General features: G+C 42.1%; 1 protein-coding gene across 3 annotated transcripts; it reads right to left on the reverse strand.

Annotated features, from left to right (window-relative positions):
- Window positions 1-2074: 2074 nt before the first annotated feature.
- C8H2orf80 (chromosome 8 C2orf80 homolog) lies at window positions 2075-26418 on the reverse strand. 3 transcript variants are annotated; one of them, XM_032354687.1, is made up of 9 exons: window positions 25868-26418; window positions 23148-23278; window positions 21082-21163; window positions 18762-18844; window positions 17135-17222; window positions 16417-16488; window positions 8666-8753; window positions 8251-8372; window positions 2075-2315 (listed from the first exon to the last, which is right to left on the reverse strand). In XM_032354687.1, exons 2-9 carry the CDS (start codon window positions 23186-23188, stop codon window positions 2307-2309), a joined length of 585 nt encoding a protein of 194 aa, XP_032210578.1. In that variant the 5' UTR covers window positions 23189-23278; window positions 25868-26418; the 3' UTR covers window positions 2075-2306. The 3 variants fall into 3 exon arrangements, with proteins under 3 accessions (XP_032210578.1, XP_032210576.1, XP_032210579.1); XM_032354685.1 differs by having other exon boundaries at window positions 25864-26418; XM_032354688.1 differs by lacking the exon at window positions 25868-26418 and adding an exon at window positions 25346-25533 and having other exon boundaries at window positions 23148-23271.

Genomic DNA, 26418 nt, shown 5'->3' on the forward strand with positions numbered 1-26418 from the left:
AACACAAAAGGGGCCTGGGGGTAGTGCGTGAGGGGATTTCTATGTTCTCTCTCTTTTTTTCATTTGGGATCATGGGGCTGGGGGCTCTCATTCTCTCTGGCATTTTCGAGTTCTCCTCACTAGCTCCAGTGAAAGGAATCGAGGTCAGCAGAGCCATTATGACCTTGGAGACAAAGGGCGCACTTCTCATCCTATGCAGCGCTCTAGAAATGCATTACGTGCCCAGCATTTTGTGTGTCTGCCTATGGAAACTGCTGAGATGGGGTTGGTGGTTCCATCTGGGGTGACTCGTGACACTCCTATGAGTCCCAGAAGGACGGGATGAAAAATCCTCTAATCGAAAGACAATTTACATTTTCTAAATTACCTCCTCAGTGTGATATGGTTTTGCTACAAGGATTTCATATATGTTTATGTAGGGGGAAAAGAAAAGATTAGAACGTTGGATGTATACACCAAAATGTCAGTCACGGTTATCCATAAATGGCAGGATTATAGGTCCTTGTTTTATGTTTTTATTTCTCCTTTTTGTCGTTTTTGATTGCCTTAATATTCGACCATAAATATATAGTACTTTCCTGATATGAAAAATAAACTCATTTTGTAAATGCATAACTCTGAGATCCTGGTGAAAAGCAATACATTTTGAAAATGAGTCTATTTCTTTTTGAGATTAAATGCTTCTCCCTGGACTAAAAATAAAGAGATTTCCCGAGACTCGGTGAGACTGTAGATCACATACAGGATCCTCCCATTCCTCCCTCTCCCACCAGCTGTCTCCTAGGGCTGCCTCTTTTTTTTTTTTTTTTTTTAAGATTTTATTTATTTATTTGACAGAGAGACATTGTAAGTAGGCAGAGAGAGAGGAGGAAGCAGGCTCCCTGCCAAGAAGAGAGCCCGATGCAGGACTCGATCCCAAGGACCCTGAGATCATGACCTGAGCCGAAGGCAGAGGCTTAACCTACTGCTTAACCCAGGCACCCTAGGGCTGCTTTTTGTTTTCAAAACCAGCATCATGATTTGCCTGAGTTTTCCCTTCCTGGAGTGTCACTGTTTCACAGAGCCCAAGTGACGGCCTGAGGAGCTTTCTCCACTGCTGCTGTCCTACTGATTTCCAAGCATTCCTCAGCTACGCAGGGCTGCGGGAGGCCTTCAGTCCCCAGCTCATCTTTGTCATCCAAGTGTACGTAGGAGGATGGAGTCAAACACCATCATAGTTTATGACCCATAGACGGCCCTGAAAGGGTACCCAGCCACCGCTATCACTAAGTGTTCATGATGCCATTTGTGAAAGTCGTTGGGCAGCATATGAAGCAGGTGTACAGCTGTCAAAAGGACAGACAGCAGTAGCCACAAAGAAAAAAATGTTCCCTCCCAATTAGCAGAGCTAGAGCACAGGAAACTGGGCAAAGTCCTCTGCTGCTAGACAGCATACCCAGGGTCAAGTCACAAGTCACTGATACATCCCCTTCCTCCCTCCTAGTGCTGCAGGCTTCCCGGTAAACCTCAGTTGCGGTCATAACCAATCCCATGCGGAAAAGGCGTCCTCGGTCTCCCCAACCACAATGCCACATCAGGGTGCACCACCATTTCCAGCGAAAGCCAACAAACCAAACCCTTGATTTTGCACTTGTTGAAGACAAAACTGTTCTGCAGACAGGTGGCCCAGTGAAACCTTAAGGTGTCATCTGTACTCACATTCATTTGGTCGAGTTGTTGCTGTGTGTATTAACAAGCCAAACCACCTGCCTCATCAGCATTTTGGAAAGTGCTGAAAGACTAGCACATTTTCATTTTCCTAAGAGTCCTTCTATTTACTGAAAGAAAGCCTGCGCTCATGTTTCCTTTAATGCTTTATTGAAACGATTTTAAATGTTTCCATGTGAGAACGTAGGAAGGGTAATGAATGACAGATTCATTTTATTTCAGATGGAAACTTCTGGAAACTACCTCCAAGTCCTCCACTCCGCAGTATTCAGTGCTAAACATTTGTGAAATGTGCTGCAGAGCCGGTCTGCTCTGACACAGAAATAACTACATAGTCTCAAAATTCTCCAACCAGCAGTCTTCCAGTTACAATGAAGCAGCATAGGATATACACTTAACAACAACAACAACAACACAATAGAGCCACACAATTGGATTCTAAGAGAAGAAAGCCCAACATCCAAAGTAACACTTCAATAAGTTTTGTACCACAAGCTGACTTTAAAGAAAAATGTGCCGGCTAGAGTTGCAGTGTTAGGATGTTTCTTTTCCTCTCCCAGAGGCTTTATTATGAACTTCCATGGTGCAGTTCCAAGTTTCTAAGTGACCTGCAGGACAAAAAATCAAAAACCAAAAAACAAAACATTTTGGTATCAAGCCCGTCAATTTAACATGCACACAGACATGAACTTTCACTATATAGAGACTTAAGGTCAAATATTCAATACTAAATTACTGGCAAAGGTGGATTAAAATACATGTCGGTACAAAAGAACTTCCGTGGATTTGTTCTGAGAGGTTTGGAAATTGAGTTGTATTGCTCAACTACATACAGTATACGATCTCACACTGCATCCTATATAGAAAGTAAAAAATGTTTAACAAAGGACATTATTGGGTCAATTGGAAAAATTGGGACATATATGGTAGTTCAAATAAAAGTATCAATGTTCGATTTTCTGAAGTTGATCATTATATTAAGGTTATTTAAGGAATGACTTTGTTCTCCGGAAACACACACTGAAGTATAGAGGGGTAAAGTGATAGGGAGGATGTAATTTGGATGGCTCAGAAAAAAAAAATTGTGTCTATATGCAGAAAGACAGAAAGAGGGACAGAGGCAGAAAAAAATGGTGATGCTAATGGAGCAAAACGCTAACAATTGGTGATTCTGAGTAAAAGGTGTCCTACGGCTCTTTGCTATTCTTGCAACTTTCCTCCAAACTCAAAATTATTTCCAAATAGAAAAGCAAATAATAAAAGTTCTACTTCTTTTGACTAACCATATCCACAGCTAATCATTTCTTTTTGCCCCTGAGCAGTTGTGTATTGCACTTATGCCATATTAGTTTGAAGTGTTGTATATTGCTTTGAATTTAAACTTGCATGGCCCTCCGTCCATTTCTGATAGAGGGGCGCTGAACTCTCCGGCTGTGATAGTGGAACCAGTCTTTGCAGTCCTACCCATTTTTACCTCATGTAATTTGATGCTCTGTTGTCCAGGACACACATGTTAAAGTTTGTATGTCTTCTTGGAGAATTGACCCCTTTATCAATTGTCTTTCTTTATCCCTGATCATTTTCCTTGCTTTGAAGTCAGCTCTGTCAGAAATTAGTAAACCCTTTTTCTTTCTTTTGATTTGGGCTGGTGTGAATCAAAATTTATCTATCCATTTACCTTTAATCCATATGTGTCTTTATATTTGAAGGAGGTGTCTTATAGACGACATATAATCAGGTCTTGTGTTTTGATCCACTCTGAGAATTCCTTTTTTCTTTTCTTCTTCTTAATTTTATTATGAAAATTTTCATATAGAAATGTTGAAATATTCGTACAGTGAAGGTACATGTGCCCACCACCTGGATTCTTTAGTTAACAGTTTGGATTTCTTTCTCTCTGCTTACATTGTCCATCTAGTCTTGCATGCTACTTTATCCATTAGCACTCTTAACACTCTTAGTGTAATAAATCAGATTTGTTTCAAATTCCTGGTCTGATAGTGCTAACATCCCTGTCCTGTCTGTTTGCAATGCTTGCTCTTCTCTTTAAATTATGTTTGACGCATTTTAGTATGCCTTGTAATTCTTTCTCGATAGCTAGACATAATGTCCTGGGTAAAATGAACTCTCTAAATAGGTCTTTAGTGATGTGATGGGGGGGCTGGTGAGGGAGGAGGGGAAGGGTTCTGTAGTCCTATGATTAGATCTCAGGCTTTGGTGAGCCTGCGCCTCTGGACTTGGAAATTCACAAGTGTTTCTCAATTTTTCTTCTTCTCCAGCTGGGACCAGATTACTAGATCTGACTGGAATGGGTATTTCCCTTCTTCTAGGTCAGTTGGGTTCCAATAAAATGTCAACAGGCTAGGCTATAGTTAACTAGTTGTTACTAAGGGCAGGCCTTTTAAGAACAGAATTCTCTGCTGTATTTAAAAATGATTCCTCCCCCACCTTCCACTTCCACCCCTACCCTCACTGCTGGAAAAGTGAAAGGAATTTTCTCCAATACTTACTGTGAGGACCTGGCAGAGCTCCTGCAGGCAAATCTCACAAAATTGTGGGTATCCAGCTAGGACTGGGTCCCCCTGGAGTCTGGAGTATTTAACCCTCTGAGATGTCTGCACTGAGGTTCCTGTGATTTGCCAATTGCTGTTAAGGGTTTCCTACTCCAGTACTGTACTCGTGGCAGCTTCTGCTTGTGAGCCTTTGCTCTGGAAAACCCTAACTCCCGATATCTGCCTGTCTCTCCAACCTTGGGGGACAGAGGTTTGCCCTTTGACCCCTGTCTTACAGATCCAAGAGGAGTTGTTTTCTCACCCTGTTCAGCTTTTTACTTGTTAGGATGAGTGGCAGTTTCTAAATTCTTTGCCCATGGAACTGGAAACCAGAATCTCTCAAATTACTCTCTCTCTCTCTGTGTCTTGTTCCATTCCATGATACTGTGACTTTGTCAGGAGGGTAGTCAAGGGAGAACTTGTATTATTTTTAGCCATGGTCCTAGTTCTTTTCTAAGCTGTTCCATATAGGTTAGCTCATTTGGTCCTTGTAACAACCTTATGAGATGGGTACTGTTAGAATCCTTTCTTTATAGATGAGAAACGGAAGCAGAGAGATTCCCTTAACAATTCATGACAGTTATTAAATGGGAGAACCAAGAGTTAACTCTGGGCTGTGTGACTCCCAAGTCTACACTCTTTTTACCAGGGTATCTGTTTTCTAGCTCTTTGGTATGGCCCTGTCCATTTGGAATCCATTTCCTGGTAATGTGCTCAGTATCAACACTTTCCTAGGATATGGTGTTGCCCATATTCATTTTGACTAATAAATGGATTACTAGTATCAATACAGTACAAAAGAAATCCTGAAAACTATTTCACCAAATGCCTGGATTATTAAAAAAAAAAATTCTCCCTTTCCTTTACTTGATGAAGTATTTCTGTGGCTGGAAATAAATAAAAAATTCTGAATGAGGCATTGTTTTATCTTGAGGTTGAAAAAAGTTGTTTAACAAGCTAAAGGACATGATACAATATCCATAAAACATATGGGTAAGGAAAAGACTCAGAAGTTGAAATACATAAAATGAAAAACTTTTTCAAGTGATAAACTGTGAAAGTGTATTTTCCATACATTTTTGTTTGTTTTTGTTTTTTTTAATTTTTAATTTTTTATAAATATATAATATGTTTTTATCCCCAGGGGTACAGGTCTGTGAATCACCAGGTTTACACACTTCACAGCACTCACCACAGCTCATACCTTCCCCAATGTCCATAACCCCACCCCCCTTTCTCAATCCCCCTTCCCCCAGAAGCCCTCTTATTTAGGTGCACCTGGGTGGTTCAGTCAGGTAAGCATCTCCTTCAGTTCAGGTCAGGATCCCAGGGTCCTGCGGTGGAACCTGGTGTGGAGCTCCCTGCTCGGTGGGGAGTCTGCTTTTCCCTCTCCCTTTGTTCCTCTACCTCTCTACCTGCTTGTGCTTGTTCTCTCTTTCTCTCTAATAAATAAATAAAATCTTTACGAAATAAAAATAAGATATAAGATATATTTATTTTAGAGAAAGAGCAAGTGAGAGTGTGCAAGTGGGGGGAGGGGCAGAGGAAGAGAATCTTCAGGCATGCTCCCCACTGAGCATGGAGCCCGATATGGCGCTTGATCTCATGACACATGAGATCACGACCTGAGCCTAAACCAAGAGTTGGATGCTTAACCAACTGAGCCACCCAAGCACCCCTTTTCCATCCATTTAGTAAAAATATTTTTCATTTTTCTAACAAATCACTAGGACACATGCACATATATTTATATGTACATGTACAACAAATATTTGAAGATCTCAAGAGATATTAACAGTGATACAGCGTTGTGGGGAAGGGGGAATTCTTTTGTTTTTCAGTTTATATTTCCTGTTTTGTTTGAAATTTTTACCATAAACATGTATTACTATCATAATGTTTTAAGCTAATTTAAAAAAATACATGACTCAGAAGTTGGAAAAGATGCTAAAGCACACGAAAGATAAAGAATGAACAAAAATCATAGATGTGTTTTCTGCTGTTTGGTTTTCAAGAAGAGGACTTTATGGGAAGGGTTCATCTCAAGACCTGTCCCTATTGTGAAATGAACATTTGTTCTTTGGACAGCCTAGGCTTACAGGCATTGATTGGCCTATAGAAATGGCTGGTCCTTAGAAATGAACTTCTCTTCTTTAGACAGAGCCCAGTGCATTGAGAGCCCTAAGGACCATGTAGTTACTGCCAATTCACTTATCTACCATAATAACTCAACAGCCACTGCTTGCAAAGCACTTTATATACACGTGGGAAATAATAAAGAAATAAAAGACCCACCTCCATCAAGAAGCCAACAATCTTCAATGGTTATGGAAGAAAATATACAGAAAATGGAATTATATTTTCAAAATAAACAGACCAATGAGTCATCTTGAGAACTGGATTTTCAGCATGTAGGATGCACAGATGGGTCTCCCCACCGTTTTTTAAAAAGATTTTGTATATTTATTTGACAGAGAAAGACAGAGACTACCAGTAGGCAGAGAGGCAGGCAGAGAGAGAGGGGGAAGCAACTCCCCGGTGAGCAGAGAGCCCCATGCAGGACTCGATCCCAGGACCCTGAGATCATGACCTAAGCTGGAGGCCGAGGCTTAATCTACTGAGCCACTCAGGGGCCCTGAGAATATAGTAAAGATTTTCTGATAGTGGTGCTGTTATGTTACTAGAATAACACTTATTAAAACCCAAATGTGAAAAAAGAATTCAGGTTGTTCCTAAAGCATTTGCTATGATAAGGTTACATTTCTCACCAATTGACTGTTTGCCTCTAAAACCTGAATGAATCCTGGGCTTTACATGGTCCAGTTTATTCAGAGATTCACATTAAAAAAATGCACAGTACAGCAACCAGACTAGATAGTAACAAATTTTGATTTTTCACTTGCGTTTAACTTTCACTTGTGTTTCTTAAAGCCAGAGCAATCCATAACCCAGTGTAGTAAGTTTCAAAATTCCCTTTTCCCGTTTCTACCTTACAACCCTGCAGCTGGCCCACAGCCTCTGATTCAACAAAGTCCTAAAATACCCCAGCCGGCCAGCTGTACCACTAATCTGATTCTCCCTTCTCTCAGCTTGTATTGTGTTCATTAACTTGGTCTCCTGATGTCTCTTTAAATTTCCTTTCCACTTTGCACATTAAAGTAGAGAGTCCAGGGCTGGAAGGGCCAAGAACTCTCCTGCCTTTCTCCTTTGTCTCCAGCCCTGGGCATCCCTAGCCATTCTCTGAATTCTGCAGCACAAATGGGCCAGGAATCAGATGGCCAGGGCGGCAGCAGCAGAGACTCAAGTAGACAAGAATAAAATTTCATTAGTGAGAAAGGGACTACGAAGAGAAACCTTTAGGACACAGACATTTGTGTGACTCTCCTTGACACACTTACTTGAATCAAAGAATAACACCTGATTAACTGATGCATAGAACATCTCAGAGGCTAAAAGATAATCATGGCTCGCATTTATTTAGGGTTTACTCTGCACCGAGCCCTCACCTAATCTCTTAAAAAGCATAATCCTTGGTATTTATCCTGACAACCTGGAGAGGAGGTACCTTTATGTTTCCCACTTTGTAGAGGAGGAAACTAAGGCACAGAGAAGTGACACAGTCTGCCTGAAGTCACACAGCTGGGACGCAGTGGCTTTATTTGGATTCAGACCCACAGCGTCGAACTCCAAATGCTAGACTTTTTTTTTTTTTTTTTAAGATTTTTATTTGTTTTTTTGACAGACAGAGATCACAAGTAGACAGAGAGGCAGGCAGAGAGAGAGAGAGAGATAAGCAGGCTCCCTGCTGAGCAGAGAGCCCGATGCGGGGCTCGATCCCAGGACCCTGGGACCATGACCTGAGCCGAAGGCAGCGGCTTAACCCACTGAGCCACCCAGGCTCCCCAAAGGCTAGACTTTTAACCACAATATCAGTAAAGTATTCTCCAAACCCCTGGTATCAGTTTGGTCCAATTTACATATTTAGACCTACTTTGTTCCTTGGCTGGGCGTCCAACGGTACATTTTTTGATGATTTCCACGCTGTGGCATTTGATTCCCTTGCAGAGCGGCCGGTGGCATTTTTATTTGTCGTTCCCCTTCTTAATTTGACACCTGGAGACACATGTGGTAACCATGAGCATATAAAAAAACTTTTTTAAAATGAGCCCTCCCACAGTTTTAGATCCTTCCTTTCTAGAGTGCCTTGCTCCCATCACTAAAGGTCTGAACAGTAAGACGTCTCTGGTCTCTATATTGAAGGGAAATTAAGTCATGAATCCTTCTGGTTTGTTTTTCCTTTATTCAGCCGGCCAGAGAAATATTATTGCCGTAACAACTTTGACCTTACTTTCTGAGTTTAATTCTTAGTTAAATTTCCCTAAGCAGGAGGAAGTAAAGAGGCTCACTCTGCTTGCGGGCGTATTCTGCGGCGTGGGGCGCTGTTAACATGGCAAAGGGATGCAGGGAGAGGCGGAGAGGTGGAGCTCGGGGAACCTGGAAGGAAAACCGTCCTATTTGTAACAGCTGCGCGTGCTCTGTGCTGTAACCTCCTGCTACTTACAGCACTCGGCCGGTTGAACCAACCCATGGTCCTTAACCGGAAAGACACACGTTTCACACGGCAGGCACGTTCCTATTCCGTCTTTTGCTCCCACTCTTGGTCCCCTTTGTCCAAAATGCCCTTTCACTCACGGTTGCTCTTCATAGGGTTGTCTTATACCTGGGATAACCATTTGCTCCTTTTCTGCCTAGAGGCTCCTAGTTTCCTTTGAGATGTAGCTCAAATACCACCTTTTCTGAGAAACCGGCCCTGTGTCTCCCCACGCCTCCCCCCTGCTCTCCTCTGCTGGTACCCCACACCCCCACCTTACCTCAAGGCAGAATTACAGATTCACTCATCTGGGGACTCAAAGCATGCGCTCACAGAGAGCAACTCCAGTGTGCTGTGGTTAGTTATAACCCACTGTCTGCCGCACTGGAAATTTCTTCAAGATTAGGATTGTCTCTTCATTCATGCCTTCCTTCGACAAGTTCTCAGTGAGCACCTTCTATGGGCACCCCTGTGTCAGGAGCTGCGGTCACTCAGACAGACAAGGCTCCTGCCCTTCTGGAGCGGAGTGAGGAAACGCAAACGATAAATCCTGCATTGTGGTCAGTTTAATAAACAAAAGAAGATGGTGTGCTCGCACGTGCCTGGATAGCCTCCACTGCCCACAGCCAGAGAAAGCCTCTAGAAAGAAGCAGTGCATCCGCTGAGGTGTCCAGAATGAGCAGCCGCCGGTTAGGGGAAGAGCGGGAGAGAACTGCTCCAGGCAGAGGGAATGAGAAGGTCTTTTTGGAATAACCTGTGTTTCCAGACACAGAAAGGAAGCCAGGGTAGATAGAGCAGAGCAAGAAAGGCGAAATGATAGATGGGCTGAGAGGGAGCGGGGGGGCGGGGGGATCATCTGGGCACTTGTTGGCCACGGTACAGAGCTCTACGTTATTCCAGGACTCAGGGGAAGCCATTGCGATATTTTTAAGCTGTAGTGTGACAAGGTCTGATTTAGTTTCTTAAGAGATTGCTCTGGTTCCTCTGTAGAGAATGGGTTGGAGTGTGGAAGTAAGGAGCTCGTTAGCTAATTGAACCTTCTCTCTCTCCAGTGCATTAGAGAGTGCCTAGTACATAGGAGGGCCTCAGGTGTCATTGACTCGTTGAATGACTACCATCCTAGTCAAGCAATAGTGGTTAACAGCATAGACTTTAGTGTCAAACAGGCTGTATGTGAGCACAGGCTGCACCATCTATCTATAAGATGTGTGACCTTGGGCATGTCACCTAACTCCTCTCTGCCTGTTTCTTCATGTGATAACAATAATACTGGTAATGACCTTATAGGGTTGTGGTAGGAATTAAAGTTAGCATATGTAAAGTACTTAGAATAGTGTTTGGCACATAGTACAGTATATTGCCTTTGAAATTAATGATAATAATTATTTTTTGATAATAATAATTATTGATATTTGTCATCATCATCACCATCATCGTCATCTTTATCCCTGCCTCACCTCTCTCTCTGTGTAGAGTGACCCGTGGAACAACTTGGGCACCATTTCCTTTACAGGATCCTGCTTGGAAATAACTAATCAGATAACCAATAACAAATGACTAATCAGAGCCAGGAGGCCTGAAGTAATTAGCATCCCTCTTCAAGATCGTTTTCTGCTTTCTCACTGAGAGAGATTCAAGCTTTATATTTACAGATGCTCTGGTTCCTTATCCCCTGGGGAAGATAGAACCCGATGATTTCAAAGGTCACATCCAGCTCAAAAATTCTATGAGTCCTAATAATCTGATGGCTCATGCAAGAAGTTCCTGTAGCTTTCTGTGTGGTATATATGAGATACTATTCTCAAAGTAGGATGAAAATAAAATCCTAAACCTAGAGTTGATCATACATTCTTTTTTTTTTCTTTTACTTTAAAGCTACTTACTAATACTATCTTTGTGTCAATAGAGATTATTACAATAGTTATTTCTTGATTCATATTCACATTAAGTGCCAGATTATGTCCAAAGCAACTCAACAAAAATTTCTTCTAACTGGAGGTGGGAAGAGAGAAGAAGATGGGGATGGGTCATATAGGAACTTGCACAAGAAATGACCTGGGTACATCATTGAGGGATGAGGTATAGATTTCTTTTTCTATTTGAGAGAGCATGAGTGGGGAGAGGGACAGAAGGAGAAGAAGAAGCAGACTCCTTGCTGAGCAAGGAGCCCGATTCAGGCGGGGCTCGATCCCAGGACCCCAGGATCATGACCTGAGTTGAAAGCAGATGCTTAAACCAGTGGAGCCCCCCAGGCACCCCAAGGCATGAAGAGCATAGCCAGTAATTTTTATCTGCCTTTCAGCCTGAGCAGTAACTTATTAAAATGTCATTTGGTATCACTGAGACAGAAGGTGGAGAATTTGAAATTCTCCACCAATGTCAAAGCAACTGAACATATGCCTATGACAACCCTATTTTCCAAAGCAAAAGTAGGGCACGTGGTCTGGAAAGGCATTTTGTACTGTCCAAGAAGCTTTTCAGATGTGGTTGGGATGGTGCCACATCATATTTTCTAAACATGTTAATGTTTGTGAAGAGAGAGGACACATTTCAAATAGGAAGAGTACTGGCAAATCTAGGAATTGATTGATTATATCCTGTAGCAGCTTTAAAAAAAAAAAATTGAGGTTCTGTGGAAATTAAGAAAAGAAGAAGGAAAAGGAGAAGAAGAAGAAAGCGAGAAGAAAGAAAGAAAGAAAGAAAGACAACAACAATGACAAAAGTGAACAGAAGACTTTAGCAGGCACTTCGCAGAAGAAAAAATAGAGAAATAGTTTTTCAGTGGTAATCAGAGGAATGTGATTAAGACTGTACTGACAAACTTAAGAAGCCTGAAAATAGCAGGTGTTGGTAGCAGGCAGATAATCTCATGGCAAGCGGCAGTGTACATTGGTGCGACCATTTTGGAAAACGGTTCGGCTTTATGTAGAATTGGAGATGATGCACATGTGTCTGAAGGCACGGGCGTGGCATCTCTGACGTAATGATGGCGCAGTTTCACGCCTCGGCCACACAGAAACTCTTTCACTGGACATGAAGAGACATACAACTGAAATCATCCAGATGTCGAAAACGGAAGAATATATAAAGACACTGTGGTGTATTCTAACAGCGGAATGCTACCTAGAGTGAAAATAAACTATATTGACCACAAGGATGAATTTGTGCAATGTAGTGTTGAATGACAAAAGAAAGCCATGGAGTAAAACGTTTGCTTCATATATAAAGATTGCCGTTTGTATTACTTGTCTCAAGTTCAAAGAACATGCAAAACTGAACAGTATGTTGGCGAGACATGCGTATGTGGTAAAGCTAGAAAAAAAAGACAAGGAAATGATAAACCCGTGACTGCGGATAGTATAAATGTGAGGCAGCAGGGAGGGGAGAGGTTGGAGTGGAGGCCCGGAGAGGTCCCAAACTGTTGATACTGTTCTGTTTCATCCCTTTGGTGGATTTGTTGTTTGCTTGGTTTTGTACTTTAAACATACATTGTAAGTATTCGTTGGGACAGAATGGATTTCGAAAGCATGGTTTCCATCTCCCATCATGAAGATCTGCCAATACTGAACTTTTGTTTCAACCTAATGGGTCCCTCTCCTTATCTTGAAAATGCTTTTTCATTTCTCTACCTTTCAGGCTCAGTCAGCCTCCTCCAAGAAGAGAAGACACTCGGCAGCTTATTGTAGTAAGTGCCTGGAGACCAGGGCTGTAGAGGGTGTGTGTGGGGGGAAGATGGGCCTCTTTCAGGGAGACCCGGCTGCTGTCAATGGACTCCTGTGGATGGGAGACGGGCATGGGGGTGGGTTTGGAAATAATACCACTGATGTTGAAGGCTCCCTGCCCTAGGCCAGCACCAGGCACCTGACACGTGTGGTCTCACTGAATGATCAGAAGGACCTAGGCCAGTTTGCTAAGTGTGATCATGCGTATTTACACATAGGGAAATTGGGAACCAGACAAGTTAAATAAGTTATCCAAGGCCACACAGCTAGCAAGTGGAGGGGCTGGGACCGGACATTAATCTGTCTGCCTCTGAAGAGCCTGCCTTGGAGTTGGGATGGAGTTAAATGATGGCCAGTCAGACTTTGGGGTGTGGCTGCAGCAGGAGAGAAGGAGTAGACGTTCTGATGGTCTCCAGCCACTTCTCCTTTGCCTATCTCCTCTCTCGGTGACACTAACTTTTCCTCTCTCTGCTTCCCTTTCCCTTTTTCCTCTTTGACAAATGCAACTGAAGAATATTTTTATTGCTTTCTTGCTGTGTTGAGGGCAGATTTATGCTCTTTTTCTTCAGCTATTTTATATTTATTTGAAGTGAATTGTAAACACCATATTTTGTGTGAGACCCTTGGTTGATTTTTTTTTTTTCTTTCCCCTATAGGTCCAGGGTCCTGAGCAGAAAAACGGCTCATCAAATAATAGCTCCCTATCAGGAGTAGAACCTTTGGATAATAGAATTAGTAAGCAACACTGGGCTCATGATGCCTTTCTGTCACCAGGTGGCAGCAAATACTCCCGTTGAAAGCCATCAAACCTAAGCACAACCCATATTATATCGCGTAGCCAATTCTAGCGGCCAGAACTTCTCCATAATCTAATTAGTATTCTACAGGGCTTTAAGCTGTTGCTTAGGAGACATTTTCTCCAAAGGAATCAAAGTTCATCCAGATATATGCAGCAATTAGAGAAGAATCTTTGTCAATAACATCTTTTGAATAACCTCATCTTCTGGTTAAAACAGTTTTTTGAAATTATCTTGAACTTTGAAAGACTGTTTTAAAATAGCTCTTACAATTTAGTCTTTGAAAGGCTAAATTTCCATTGAGAGGTTCTACAAATTTCTTGTCTAAATGTGGAGGAAGTCCCTGAACTGAGCAGATGCTTTGCCTCAATAGAAAGGCCTGGGCTGGCATTCTTGAAGATTCGTGACGTCCACACGGGTAGATGATGCTTAGGCTCTTGCATTTGTAGCTCAAATGGTATCATACCCTTTGTGACAATTCGGTGTCTAAAGGCAGAGCTTATATTATGTTGGTGATATATAAGGACACTTGATGAGCAATTTAATTATTTAAGGCAGTGGTTCTCAACCAGCTGTGATTTTGTTTCTTAAGGGACATTTGGCAAAGATGAGAGACATTTTTGGTTGTCGCACTGCAGGGGAAGCTATTGGCATCTAAAGGGCAGAGGCCAGTGATGTTGCTAAACATCCCACAAAGCCCAGGACAGCCCCTGGCTCCACCCCCACACACAACCAAAGAATTATCTGGACTGAAATGCTGAAAAAAAAACTTGATTTATGGGAATATAGAGGAAATCAGATATTCAAATCTCAAGTACCAGAAATTTAACTATAGTTACTGTTTTGATGTTAATATGTGTCAACCATGAAGCGCTATACTGGTACTAATTCTACCTCATTTCCCACAACAATCCCATTTTCTGGTCCCTGTTTTTATGATGAAATCAAGGGTGGGGGAATTTAGAAGACTTGCTCAGGATTCCCCTGTTCAGAGTTGGTTCAAAGCCAGGCAGCCCCCCTTCAGAAACCTCATGTTGAACCCTTACCCCATGCTGCCTTCCAGATACAAACCAGTAAATGAGCTGATGGTCATGTCGTATAACAATGTACAAACGTAGATATTTGAAGGAAAACTCCCTCCATGACCATATTATCTACTTCCCTTTGGAGCTGGTCATCATGTAGTCCGTGTGCACATCTGGGCTTTTTGGTTTTGGTCACTGATGTGAGAATAGAGACTGTGCATAGCCAAACAGGGAATGTGCTGAATAAAGTCTCTTTACTGGATAAGTGAAAGACTGATGGATGGATAGAAATGAGCTAGCCCACCTCTAAACAGCATGGCTTCCTCTAATGGCCCTTTAAAATGAACTTGGCTGCTTGGTTACATGGCCTGAGCTACTTGGACACCCATGTTTGCAAACCTTCTTGATTGAGAACCCAACCAAGACTTGAAGTGTTCATAGGGCCACCCCCCCACTGCCCAGCCACGAGGATGTGATTTTCCATATTTGCCCTTGACCAGGTAACTTCAGGCCAACCAATCAGTGCCAGATGCCTGCCCTAGTCATTCCCAGGCACCAGAAGATGTCGAAAAACACAATGGCTGAACCAGAGGGGTTAGGCTGAAATATTTGTGTGTATATGTTGCGGGGGAGGCTTGTGGGAAGGTGGAAAGAGGGCAGTCTGGAAAGGAGAAAGCTGCAGAAAAAACCAGCAGGAATGAAGCATTATGGTTTGCTTGCTATCTAAGGAACTAAAAGATCTGGGCTTTCTTTAAAAGCCAAGGACAGCTTGGTATCTGAGGAGCGCTGGGCCTGGGGTGGCTTATATCTCAACTAAGGCAGAATGTCAGCTCCAGCATAAGATAGAAGACCCACTAGAAAAGTTATCTTGTCTGACTTGCTCACCATGATACCCCTGCACCTATAACTGTATTGAATGCATGAATAAGGTTAAAACTAGGGTGATCTGAGGAAAGGTGCTGATGTCCTCTCTGTTTAAGGGACCTTGAGTCTCAGGACAAGACGGATTAAGGTGATAAGACAGTTAGATTCAAAGTTTCAACACTTCTTGTAAATGCCTGACTCTTAGCCTTGACCTGGTGACCTCTTTTTTTTTTATATGACTCCGCTGGTCACTATATGGTCTATGGGTAAAAGAACAAGGAGGGCAGGCATTTCTGTGGTCATAGTCCTGCCCTTGCTCTGGTCTTCCTGCCAAGTTGTGGTAGGACATCAAAAGTGACCGTGTGAGCAGAAGGCTGGGTATGAGGGTGTGGATTCTCTCTTTCCTCCCCGCACACCACTCCTGCTCTACCCCACTTTCCTCTTCCCTTTTCTAGAGGTACCTAAAGGTAAACTGATTGCAAGTTCACCTCTAAATACCAGCCTGTATTTAATGTTTACCTAATATGCGTATGTTCATAAATAGCAAAACTGAGCTGGCTATAAAGATCATTCAGAATACTAAATAAAAACAATTTTTTTTAGATCAGTAAATGGAAAGTCAAAGAGGGAAAAGGACCTAGGGCTCGGTGGAGCTCATGTCATTGGACTTCTGAGAGTTGCTGCTTCTACTGCTGTGATTTAAGGGACTGTCACAGGAAGGAGAAGGGTGGCAGCAGCGAGCTACAGAATTTGTCACAAGATTGACCCTTGCAGGTCTTGTCCTAGTGCGAAATGTTCTAGTACATCATGCAAGAGGAGCGCTTGGACTTGCCAAACCTACATTACAAAATGTGTAAGTGAGAAATTCTGTACCCCAGAAGCAGAGGCAGATTCTAGACTCTAAGCCTGGTGCTCTATTTACTGTCTCTACTCAGCCTTATGCAAAATATGGTTGTTATTCCTACCACTGCCCTCACGTAGGGAAATCCTTTTACAAAGATTTGTTATTCGAGTGAGATAGGGATACATCTGGTTTTGCATATTTTGATTAAAAAACTGTTGTTTCATGCAGTTGAAAAGGTTAAAAATACATTATAAATTTATAAAATACATTTTCTCTAAAAATTCCTTTTACTGATAGTCTTGGATTACCCCTACCTTTGTAGCCCTAGAATTGGTAGAAGAATCAGCTCCATACATTTTAAAGACTTCCTCAATTGGGATACTGTTCTGTTAAAACAAACAAACATACAAATAAAAGAAACAATAGCACCAACAAATGCATTATCATATCTTTTTTTTTACATTACAAAACAAAGTAATTATACCTCTGGTATGTCTAGTATCATGCCTGGATAGCATGGACATTAATAAATAAATTCTGAACAAATGGATAAGTCAGAGTCTCTAGTATCTAATTATGTATGTCTTTCATTCTGGTTTTTTTTTTTTGCCTTTTATTTTATTTTATTTTTATTTTTAAAGGTTTTATTTATTTATTTGACAGACAGAGACACAGCGAGAGAGGGAACGCAGCAGAGGGAGTCAGAGAGGGAGAGGCAGGCTTCCTGCCTAGCAGAGAGCCTGATGCCGAGTTTGATCCCAGGACCCTGTGATCATGACCTGAGCCGAAGGCAGACGCTTAATGACCTAGGCACCCAGGCACCCGTTTTTTGCCTTTTAAGTAAATGTTTTCACAATACCATATAGAAGTCAAAGACTTTTTATTATATCTTAAAAACTGAAACATTTAATATTAGTAAATCCTAAGCATTTTAAAAGATCAGTTGAAAAATAAAATAAATATGCATTAATATAAAAATGCACATAATAAATATAAAATCTCCATATATTCAAATAGTGTTCTTTTCCTTACCATTAGGATTCCAGCATAAGATGATAAAATCATTGCTTCTCTTTCTTTCCGGTTTGGATATACAGGTCTGTCATGAAATGGCATTTTCCTAAGGGGGAATATCAATAGATAACAGTAGAAGGTTTACTTTTGTTCTTTTTGACACCTGGTAAGCTTATGACAATAGTAATAATCCATCATTAATCTCCAATGGGCCGTGTGTTATGCACTTGTTTACAAACCTGAGGTGTTTAGTCTGACATCGGCAAAGTACATACTTTGAATTCTGAATCTTCCAACAATGGGGATGACTTTGCCTTCCTCTATCCTTCTTTTCACAGCTCTGGAACATTGACCACTATGGTGGACAGTCATGGTTTTGCCAACTTGTATCCTCCTCCCCTTCTTGTGGCAGAGCTCTCCCTTCCTGCTGGGGGGAACTGCTTTACCTACTGTAAGCTCATCTGCTCCTAAGGGAAGCCAAGAACACCCCTAGATTCCGAGGGTAGAAAACACAGAGTGGACTAAGTTAGTCAGAGTACTCTATTCCCAACCACCCTCCACCTCTGGACAAGTTAGGGGCCCAGGCACAATGAAGACACAACTCTACGATTTTTTTTTTCTTAATCTATTCTCCTTTGGACTCAGTATTGTGATAAAATGGGTTAAAATCAAGAATAATGTCCATCATTGTGTGGATCAGTTGGTTAAGCATCTGACTGCTGATTTCAGCTCAGGTAAGGATCTCAGGGTCCTGAGATAGAGTCCTGAGACTGAGCCTTGCATCAGGCTTTGTGCTGAGTGTGGAGTCTGCTTGGGATTCTCTCTCTCTCTCTCCCCCTTTGCCCTTCTTACCACACTCATGCATGCTCTCTCTCTCTAAAAAAAAAAAAAAAAAAAAAAAAAAATCCACACAGAGTAAATAGTCCAGAAGTAAATCCTGATGACATGATTTGAGTTTTGAATCAAGCCATGCCTAACATAGACCTACCCCTGGACTTTTCAAATAAAGTTAATAAATCCCTACTCCCCTCCAATTTGGGGGTGTGTTTAAGTCTGTTCAAGCTGGATTTTCTGCTTATTACAACTAAACCTTAATTGATACAGCTATCTGGGGCAAAGTATGTGTTCTAAGGAGATGGAACAGAAGAAGGAACTGGCCTCTGAGATGAAGCTATTAAATCCTGGCCTCATTAATTCCTTATTCTTACCAACTGAGTGAGTCTGCCCAGCAGATAATCCCGGAAAGGATTCAAACAGCTGTAGGTCAAATAGCTCAGCTCAGGGATATTTCTAGTTAAATGTTTAAGAAATTGTGTTTGATAGTTCTTTGAAAACGACTGCAGACTTTGACCATTTTAAAAAATCATGGCACATACACAATAAAGCACTAACATATTTAAGATACAACATTATGTGTGAGAAAGATCATTGGACAGAAACCAATCGGCAGAGACACAAACTCTGTGAACAGGTCTATGTTGACAGCTGTGAGGTTTCTTCAGGTGCCTCGCTGGTGAGGGATACTCATCCTGCAGTGTTTCAAATCAGAGTGCCTCCGGTGGAAGATGCCAGGCAGAAGCTTTCTCTATTGCTACTCATAGTCATACATTAAGAAAAAGAAGAAGAAAAAACCATTTCAACTCACACTTTTTCCCACTCGAGCCAAGTTAAGTCTTCTGAGTGATCCAGCCATTGCAAAGCGACATTGATGGCCAAATCATAGTGTGCCTGGAAGCAGGAAGCAGAGACAGAAGGGGAGGGGCTTAGACCTTGGCCGGAGCACCCCCTGGGCCCAATGACAATGGCATTGCTAAGCTTAGTCTACTCTTTTGTCATGTCCACTGTGTGAGGATTATCCACTATGTCCAGTAACCCAACCCTCAGACAGATTATTGAGAGATCTTCAGTCATTAAGTTTTCCTCTCACTAGGGCCATTTTTAAATTTTTGGTTCATGGTGACAGGAAAAGAAAGGATTGGTTCTTGGAAAGAAACTAGGAATGGGGCAGTATGTGGGTGGCTCAGTAGGTTAAGTGTCTGCCTTTGGGTCAGATCATGATCCCAGGGTCTTGGGATGGAGCCCCATGTCTTGCTTCCTGCTCAGTGGGGAGTCTACTTCTCCTTCTCACTTTGTCCCCTCCCCCCATTCATTCTCTCTCTCTCTCTCAAATAAATAAAATCTTAAAAAAAAAAAAACCTAGGAGTCAGGGAATCTAGATTAAGATCTAGATATTGCCAACAACTCACAGTACAACTTTGGATAGGAAACTGATGTTCTCAGGGCCTCAGAAATGAAGGTGAGGGAAGAGGGCCACCGAGAATGATTTTCAATTCTGTGGGCAGAAAGTCAGGAATGTGCTTCCAGGAGCACAGGGGAGTCAGGGGGAGATTAGGAGGCTTTTGAGGGGCGCTCCTGTTGGAGCTGGGGCTTGGAGGACAGGACGAGGAGAATTTCTATAGATGGAGAAGGATGTCCTGGGTGGAGGGGCCAGCGTGAGTGAAGGACTGGAGGTAGACCCAAATGAGTGGCTGGCCGAGAGTCTTGTATACGGTAAAAGCCGAGGACCAATTCGAATGTTCATTCCTATCCTACTGACCATCTTTCTGGTAAGTTCTAAGCATATTTACCTTGTGCTTGTCAAAATCCCTTCTCTCCTCTCTGTCCCCACCTCCAGAAAAGGGAAGGTTAGTTTTGTCTTGGAGGTTTTAGAAGGGTTCTAAGGTGCTAACATTTTCTGTACCATGTACAGTTGACCCTTGAACACCCAGGGGCTAGAAGCACCGACGCCTGCAACCTAAAACCCTTTTATAACTTTTGACTCTCCCAAAACTTAACTACTAACAGGTTCACTAGGAGCCTTACCCATAACATAAACTGTTGATTAATACATAATGTATATGTTATATATATATTATATACTGCATTCTTAAAATAAAGTAAGCTAGAGAAAAGAAACCATTATTAAAGAAATAATAAGAGAAAATACATTTATAGTACTGTACTGTATTTATAAAAAAAATTCCACATATAAGTGGACCCATACAGTCCAAATCCATGTTTTCAAGGGTCAACTGTACTTATTTCTTTCAATGACTAAACCAAACTAGAGTGTGAACAACAACAAAAAGAACTGTGGTCAGTGGTTGAAACCTAATCCAAAGGTTGGATCCTGGACCAGCTGCCTTGGCATCACCTGTTTGCTCATCACAAGTGCAAATTCCAGCCCCATCCCTACCTCCCAAATCAAATAAGACCTCATTAAAGCTTGAGAAGCACGTATTTAATTGATTTAGTTTCTCCATTTAACATGTGCAAGGAGAAGCACTTGAGAATCCCAAGGCTGAACTCCCAAGGCTGAGCTCCAGGGAGGTCAGACAGGGAGAGGGGGAGGGGCAGGGAGTGAACCCTCCTCCTTAGTGCAAGAGGAGTAAACAGGTAAGCATAAAAAAGCTGAGGGTTTCCTAATTTCTTTTGAATTAGATCTTTACATTTTTTCCTTTATGTCCGTGAAGTGAACTTCCATTACCTAACATAAATCTGAGTTTCAACGTGAATAATGATGAGGGATTTTAAGATAATTCAATTCTGTGGTTTTCTCCATGAATGCAAATGGTAAAAAAACAAAAAACAAAAACAAAAACAAAAGAAAACATTTATTATAGTAGAGAACTACAGAAGTCATTTTGTCAAAAAAAATTTAACATCATGTATCTAACATGTAACCTTGCACTCTAAGAGAGAAAGAGCAAATAGCAGAAGTCTCCTGACTTTTATTTTCTCATTCCTTTTGCTTTCAGTGTAATGAGCTGCGAAGACTATGTGGAGGGCCCTAGGATAAGAAGATGAGGAAGAGACCTTCTGGGAGGATCGAGATTAGCCTTGTTCATGATCTACATCAGATCCTTGGTCCGTCCCCTGAACACAAAGAACACGTATGTGACTTGCATGGGCATGCCTTTCTTTACCATATCATCTAGAAAGGTGAGTTGCCTTCTTCCTTTTGGGTCAAATTCATTTTCCCGAAGTCTGATGCCAATATAATCTCCCCTTAAAAGCAAGAGAGCAGCATTGAACCATTGGGAATGAGACGGGCTCTCCACTTGCAGAAGAGCCTTCTTCCCAGTCCCTCCCTCCTCCACCAAAATACAAAGTCACTGGCGGTTCTGGTAGCTCAACGGACACTCATTTTTATTTAAATGGCAATCCTGCAATGGTATAGGTTTAAAACATCTAACCACTATGAACTTCAGTCATGTTTATCTAAAAATAAATACTCACGTGGTCGGTACAGAATTGATAGGAAAGCAGAGGGGGCATGACACGTCCCACACTCAGAAAAGATTTTGCAAAAAAACAAAAGGATTGAGACCCACTGTTTAAAACAAAGATTCCTTTGCTGCCCATGTTACACTCAGGCAGAATGACCAAAGTTGAAAGTTTCCAGCTATATGATGTTCTGTACGGATGTATTCTCTTACCCTAAGGCCTTTCCCTCCCCCCGCCCCGTTAGAATGCGAATACCCTGAGGAGGAGTTATGCATAAAAACATACCAGGACGTCCACTTTAGTGTGTCCTGTGCAATCCTTTCCTAGCGGCCCTGGCAGGAGAATAGACAGGGGGCTACCCCAGGGGGAAGTCAGGAAGAGGAAGAGGGATCCGATGAAGAAAAAAGGATTCTGGGTCCCCAGGGTCCATCTGCACAGATCAACCCTTGGACAAAAGGCCGGTTCTGTTTTCAAGGTCTTTACCATGCACTTTGGGCAAGCCATTGCCAGGGTGGAGGGTCTGGGGGCTGGGGGAGTCAGTTTGTATCTATTTCCCAAAAGCTCTTTTGAGTCATTAAACTAAAATCAATAAAAATTCTCAGGTTTTGCTTTCTAATCCCAAGATACTCTATTTAAAGTAGCTTAAATGTATTCTTTGGATATAAAATAATTCCAATTCTATGTGGAGAAATTGACATTTTCTGATAACATTTTTAAAAACTATTATATCAGCTCCCAAACACATACATGTAAATATGTGTAAAGTCACACATGTTTTATTCCAGCATTTCTTAAGGACTTAGCAAAAAATAATTATCATAGTAGGCAGAGAAAATACATTTGATGGGAACTGTGAGAAGGTCTTTGATAAAAAGGACATTATTGTTGTGCCTGTAATGTATAAGAAATAGTCTTTCCCCTGCTTTTTTATGTGCTCTGTGATTTTCACCAACCTCTTAAAAAAGTACCAAGTCATAGAAAAGCTACCACAGGGGCGCCTGGGTGGCTCAGTGGGTTAAGGCCTCTGCCTTCAGCTCAGGTCATGATCTCAGGGTCCTGGGATGGAGCCCCGCATCGGGCTCTCTGCTCAGCGGGGAGCCTGCTTCCTCCTCTCTCCCCTGCCTGCCTCTCTGCCTGCTTGTGATCTCTGTCGGTCAAATAAATAAACAAATAAATAAATAATAAAATCTTTAAAAAAAAAAAAAAGAAAGAAAGGAAACTACCACAGGAGAAAAAGTTTTTTTCCAGGGGAAAACTTGACATCTCTTTATTTATTTATTTATTTTTATTTTTTTAAAATTTCAGATGTCAAGAAAAAGGAGACGAATTATTTAGTCAGTAAGACTGACAATAATAGAGGCAGAGGCTGCAGTTGAAATGCTGGGCCCCTGGGTACGGTCTGCAGAAATCTCTGCTGTATCTTTTTACCAGCAGGGCCCTTTTAAAGGCATATCCTGACCGGTACAGGCAGCTGGCTGGGCTGTGGGCTCAGCGGTTTGGCTCTAGAATGGGAATGCCTCTGAAATGTATGATCCTGGCAAAAACATCTTCCCAAGACAGTCAGCATCCTCTTTGCTCCACATGTGAGGCCTCTCAGGCAGGAGGCAGAGACTACATCCTCTGGCTTTCTCCTACAGCGCAGGAATAGATTCTTCCTCAGATTTTTACCCACCCCCATCTCTAGCCAATATCCAGACTATTGATGACCTGAAACCCACCAAAGGCCAAGTGTAATAAACAAAAGTTTATTCTCAATCATACTTACAGGAGCTTTTTAATTTCCTTCTTTAGGAGCTTTCTCTCCATGATTAAAGTCTTGTCCAGCTGAGCAGGTATCTGTAGCTTACACTGCACCTGATATCCTCGGGGAAGACCCAGCCTCTCTGAGCCTATAAGCTACAGCAGCAAATCAGAGAGAATTTGAGTTAGGGATGCTATCACTACAAATACCAGTCATGGAGTCCTAGGCTCTGGAAGGGATCCGGGAGCGTGCAGAGCTCAGACCTCTTATCTAGCAGGTGAGACCAGGTGAGAATTAAACCAGCTGGGGGAGGTGTGGGAAGGTAGTGCACTGTACCTGGAGTTTGTCTGACACCCCTTATTCTTTCCAAGTTTCCCAACTTGCAATAAATTAGCAAGTCAAGCAGTCATGGCTCATGTAAACGAGACTATTAGGACAGAAGCATCCCAATATGCTGTGATCTGAGTATGTGAGTTCTGTGTGCATTCAAAAGTGACTCCCAGTGAATCTACCTTGGCACAATGGCTCATAATGGAATTTTCTGTAGAACCCGTGTACAACTTCCTGGGGCCAGAAGGTTCTGGAAAGAACATGTCACCATGGAAAATACAAAGCCATGTCTTCAATTCGTACCCCCACATTGAACCAGAAATTGGAATTTAGGTAATGGGGTCAAAAGGGGTTTGAAGTCACAAAAAGGAGTTTATGAAAAAAAAATCATCGCTTTTCAACAGGGTGCCCAGTAAGGGTAGAAGTAGGTTATCAACTATGTCTGCAATGTTTTCTTCCTGAAACAAGAACAAAAGCAAATTGTGATGGTTGATTTTATATGTCAACCTGGCTAGGCCACTGTGCCCAAATATTTGGTCAAAAATTATGCCGGGTGTTTCTGTGAAGGTGATTTTGGATGAGATTGACATTTAAATCGGTGAACTTTGAGTAGGGCGTATCACCCCTTTTATGTGGGTGGGCTTCATCCAATCACTTGAGGGCTTGAATAGAAGAAAGATCGACTTTTCCCAAGCAAGAAGGAATTCTGCCAGGAGAACCCCATCCTGAGTCTCCAGCCTGCCAGCTTACCCCTTCCAATTTTTGGACAGGCCAAGGCACTGCAATCTTGCGAGCCAATTCCTTAAACTAAATCTCTTTCTGTGCATGTATACACATATATACATATATTTGCTGTTTCTCTGAAGAGCCCCAATACACAAATATAAAACAATTAAAGTTTGTTGACTCTGGGAACATAAATCCACAGATGTTCATTATATTACCTTCTGTACTTTTGAAATTGTGCATGTGTTCTTAAATCACTACTGTAAATATCGTTGGGATAAATAAAACTTCAGAAACTTTTGAAAAAAACTGCAGTCTATAAACATTAAGCTTTACATGATTCAACTCACCAACAAGAAGCAGAGAGAAAACAGGTGTCATTAATTTAAGTAAATTCTTCACCAGACTCATTTCCTTATTTTGGACCATTCGTGCTGCTTCTACATCTGCTTCAGTCTTGGATGGGATGTGGAACAGATGAAGATGGGGGGTGCAAAGTAAGGGCATTCCATGGGAAATGCATGAACTACAAAGCCAGTAATATAGCTCTCTATCGGAGAGTCCATTGGGAGAAAGTACTACAAGCCACAGAGGGGACCTATAACCTCGAAGAAAAAGCACTGGACTGGAGAGGCCAGATGCTGAGATGTGGTGTCCACTCCACCACCAACTGACTGGTGTGGCTGTGGCCACGTCTCTTGGTTCTTCTGCATCCCAGTTTTGGGTGTTGTCTGAAAAATGATGAGCGTGGCTCATGCCATCAAGAACACCCTAGCACTTGAAACTTCCTAAAGGCTAGCACTGTGATTCTTCTACTTTACTAACTTAGAAAAGCATTTGTTGGTAGAACATTTGTCTTCTCTCAATTCCTTAATAAGGGGGTGGTTTGGCTCCCTTAACTTTGATGTCTTTATAAAAAGCAAAAAACTTAGCATTTGCTTTAACCCATGCTTGCTCGTAATTCTGAGGCAACCCTTTGATTTTCAGACTTGCAAAGAATAAAATATGCGTCTCTTGGCCACCGTGAGAGTTTCTTCTTAGACCACCCTCCCTGGCCACCATTCAATGTAGTATAATATAACAAAGGTGGAAATCTTAAAAATATGATCAGGTCCCACCCTCAGGAGGCCCAAAGACCCAGTAAGCCTATCCACCAGCTGAGTCACCTTGGATAAGTGAATTTGTCTCTCTGTGGTTTTGTGTTTTCTCTTCTGTAAAACAGTCATTGCATGATTGGAGAGGTCCCTTCTCACAGTAGAGTTCAGTGACCTACATGCACTGAGGAGCTCTGCCTGGTTGAAAGGGGGCCATTTGCACAGACGATTTAGTTTAAATTTGAATTCAGCCAGTCCCTCTTCTTTTCTGTCTCTAGAGCTTTAACAACAACAACAAAAAAAACCAAACCAAACAAAAACAAAACAAAACAAAACAAAAAACCAAGACTTCAGCTGGAAATACACACAAACGAGCTAATGGAAAGATGTCAGCTGTCTCAGGCATTAGCAGTTTCATAGAAACCAACCCCCCAGAAGTCACAGCCTTGCTCTATAAGCACATCATGCCCTGAATATCTGCACACTCCATGCAGATCCCTCTGTACCCCGACCTCTATGATACAGGACTCTCAGATGGTGTTCTATTAGGGGCCCAGCTCTTAACAAATTTCCCTTTCAGAATCTCTCACCAACCGGAGACCGATTCCGGAGCTTTTCTTCTCTCCCTGCTTCTGGAGGCGTGCTGGAGCACCTAACGTCATGGGCTTGGGCTGGTGCTTGCCAGACATCAGGAAAGCACAGGCTTTTTTTTTTTTTTTTTGGTTGCTAGGAAACAGTGACTGAATGAAAATAATTTGTTTTTACCCAGCCCGCTCTCCCCTGCCGTCCTGCAGGGGAAAGAATGTCATATATTTAGGGCAGGATTGTGATACTGACCTGGAGTTCACATATCTTTTTACCTGAGGAGGCTTTGGTTTCCCACCTAAATGATTAATCAGAAAGCTGAGAGGATGCGAGAAGTCCCCCTCCCCCAGGTTTTTTTTAATAGCACTTGGAGTCAACTGACTGAGCAGGGATTGCTGGGGAAGCCAGGGTACCTGTGGCTCCTTGCACACTTAGGATGCCCGGAAGCACTCCGATGAGTCTACCTGCTGACACGGAGCATGCGCGTCCTGAAGAACCATTCCTTTGGTGCACAGCATCACCATTTCCCCCCTGCTAAGTGGTTCCCTGTTCACACACTT

The sequence above is a fragment of the Mustela erminea genome, chromosome 8, assembly GCF_009829155.1.
Source record: "Mustela erminea isolate mMusErm1 chromosome 8, mMusErm1.Pri, whole genome shotgun sequence".
Lineage (NCBI taxonomy): Eukaryota > Metazoa > Chordata > Mammalia > Carnivora > Mustelidae > Mustela > Mustela erminea.

What these genes read in the sequence shown, in the direction of transcription:
- C8H2orf80 (XM_032354685.1), bottom strand. Translation starts at nt 25,962, where the DNA reads ATGTCTGGCAAGCACCAGCCCAAGCCCATGACGTTAGGTGCTCCAGCA. An exon ending in AAGGAAATTAAAAAGCTCCT is followed by an intron (nt 21,164 to 23,147) that starts GTAAGTATGATT and finishes CTTGCTTTTAAG; the next exon opens with GGGAGATTATATTGGCATCA. An exon ending in TGGCTCGAGTGGGAAAAAGT is followed by an intron (nt 17,223 to 18,761) that starts GTGAGTTGAAAT and finishes ATTCCCCCTTAG; the next exon opens with GAAAATGCCATTTCATGACA.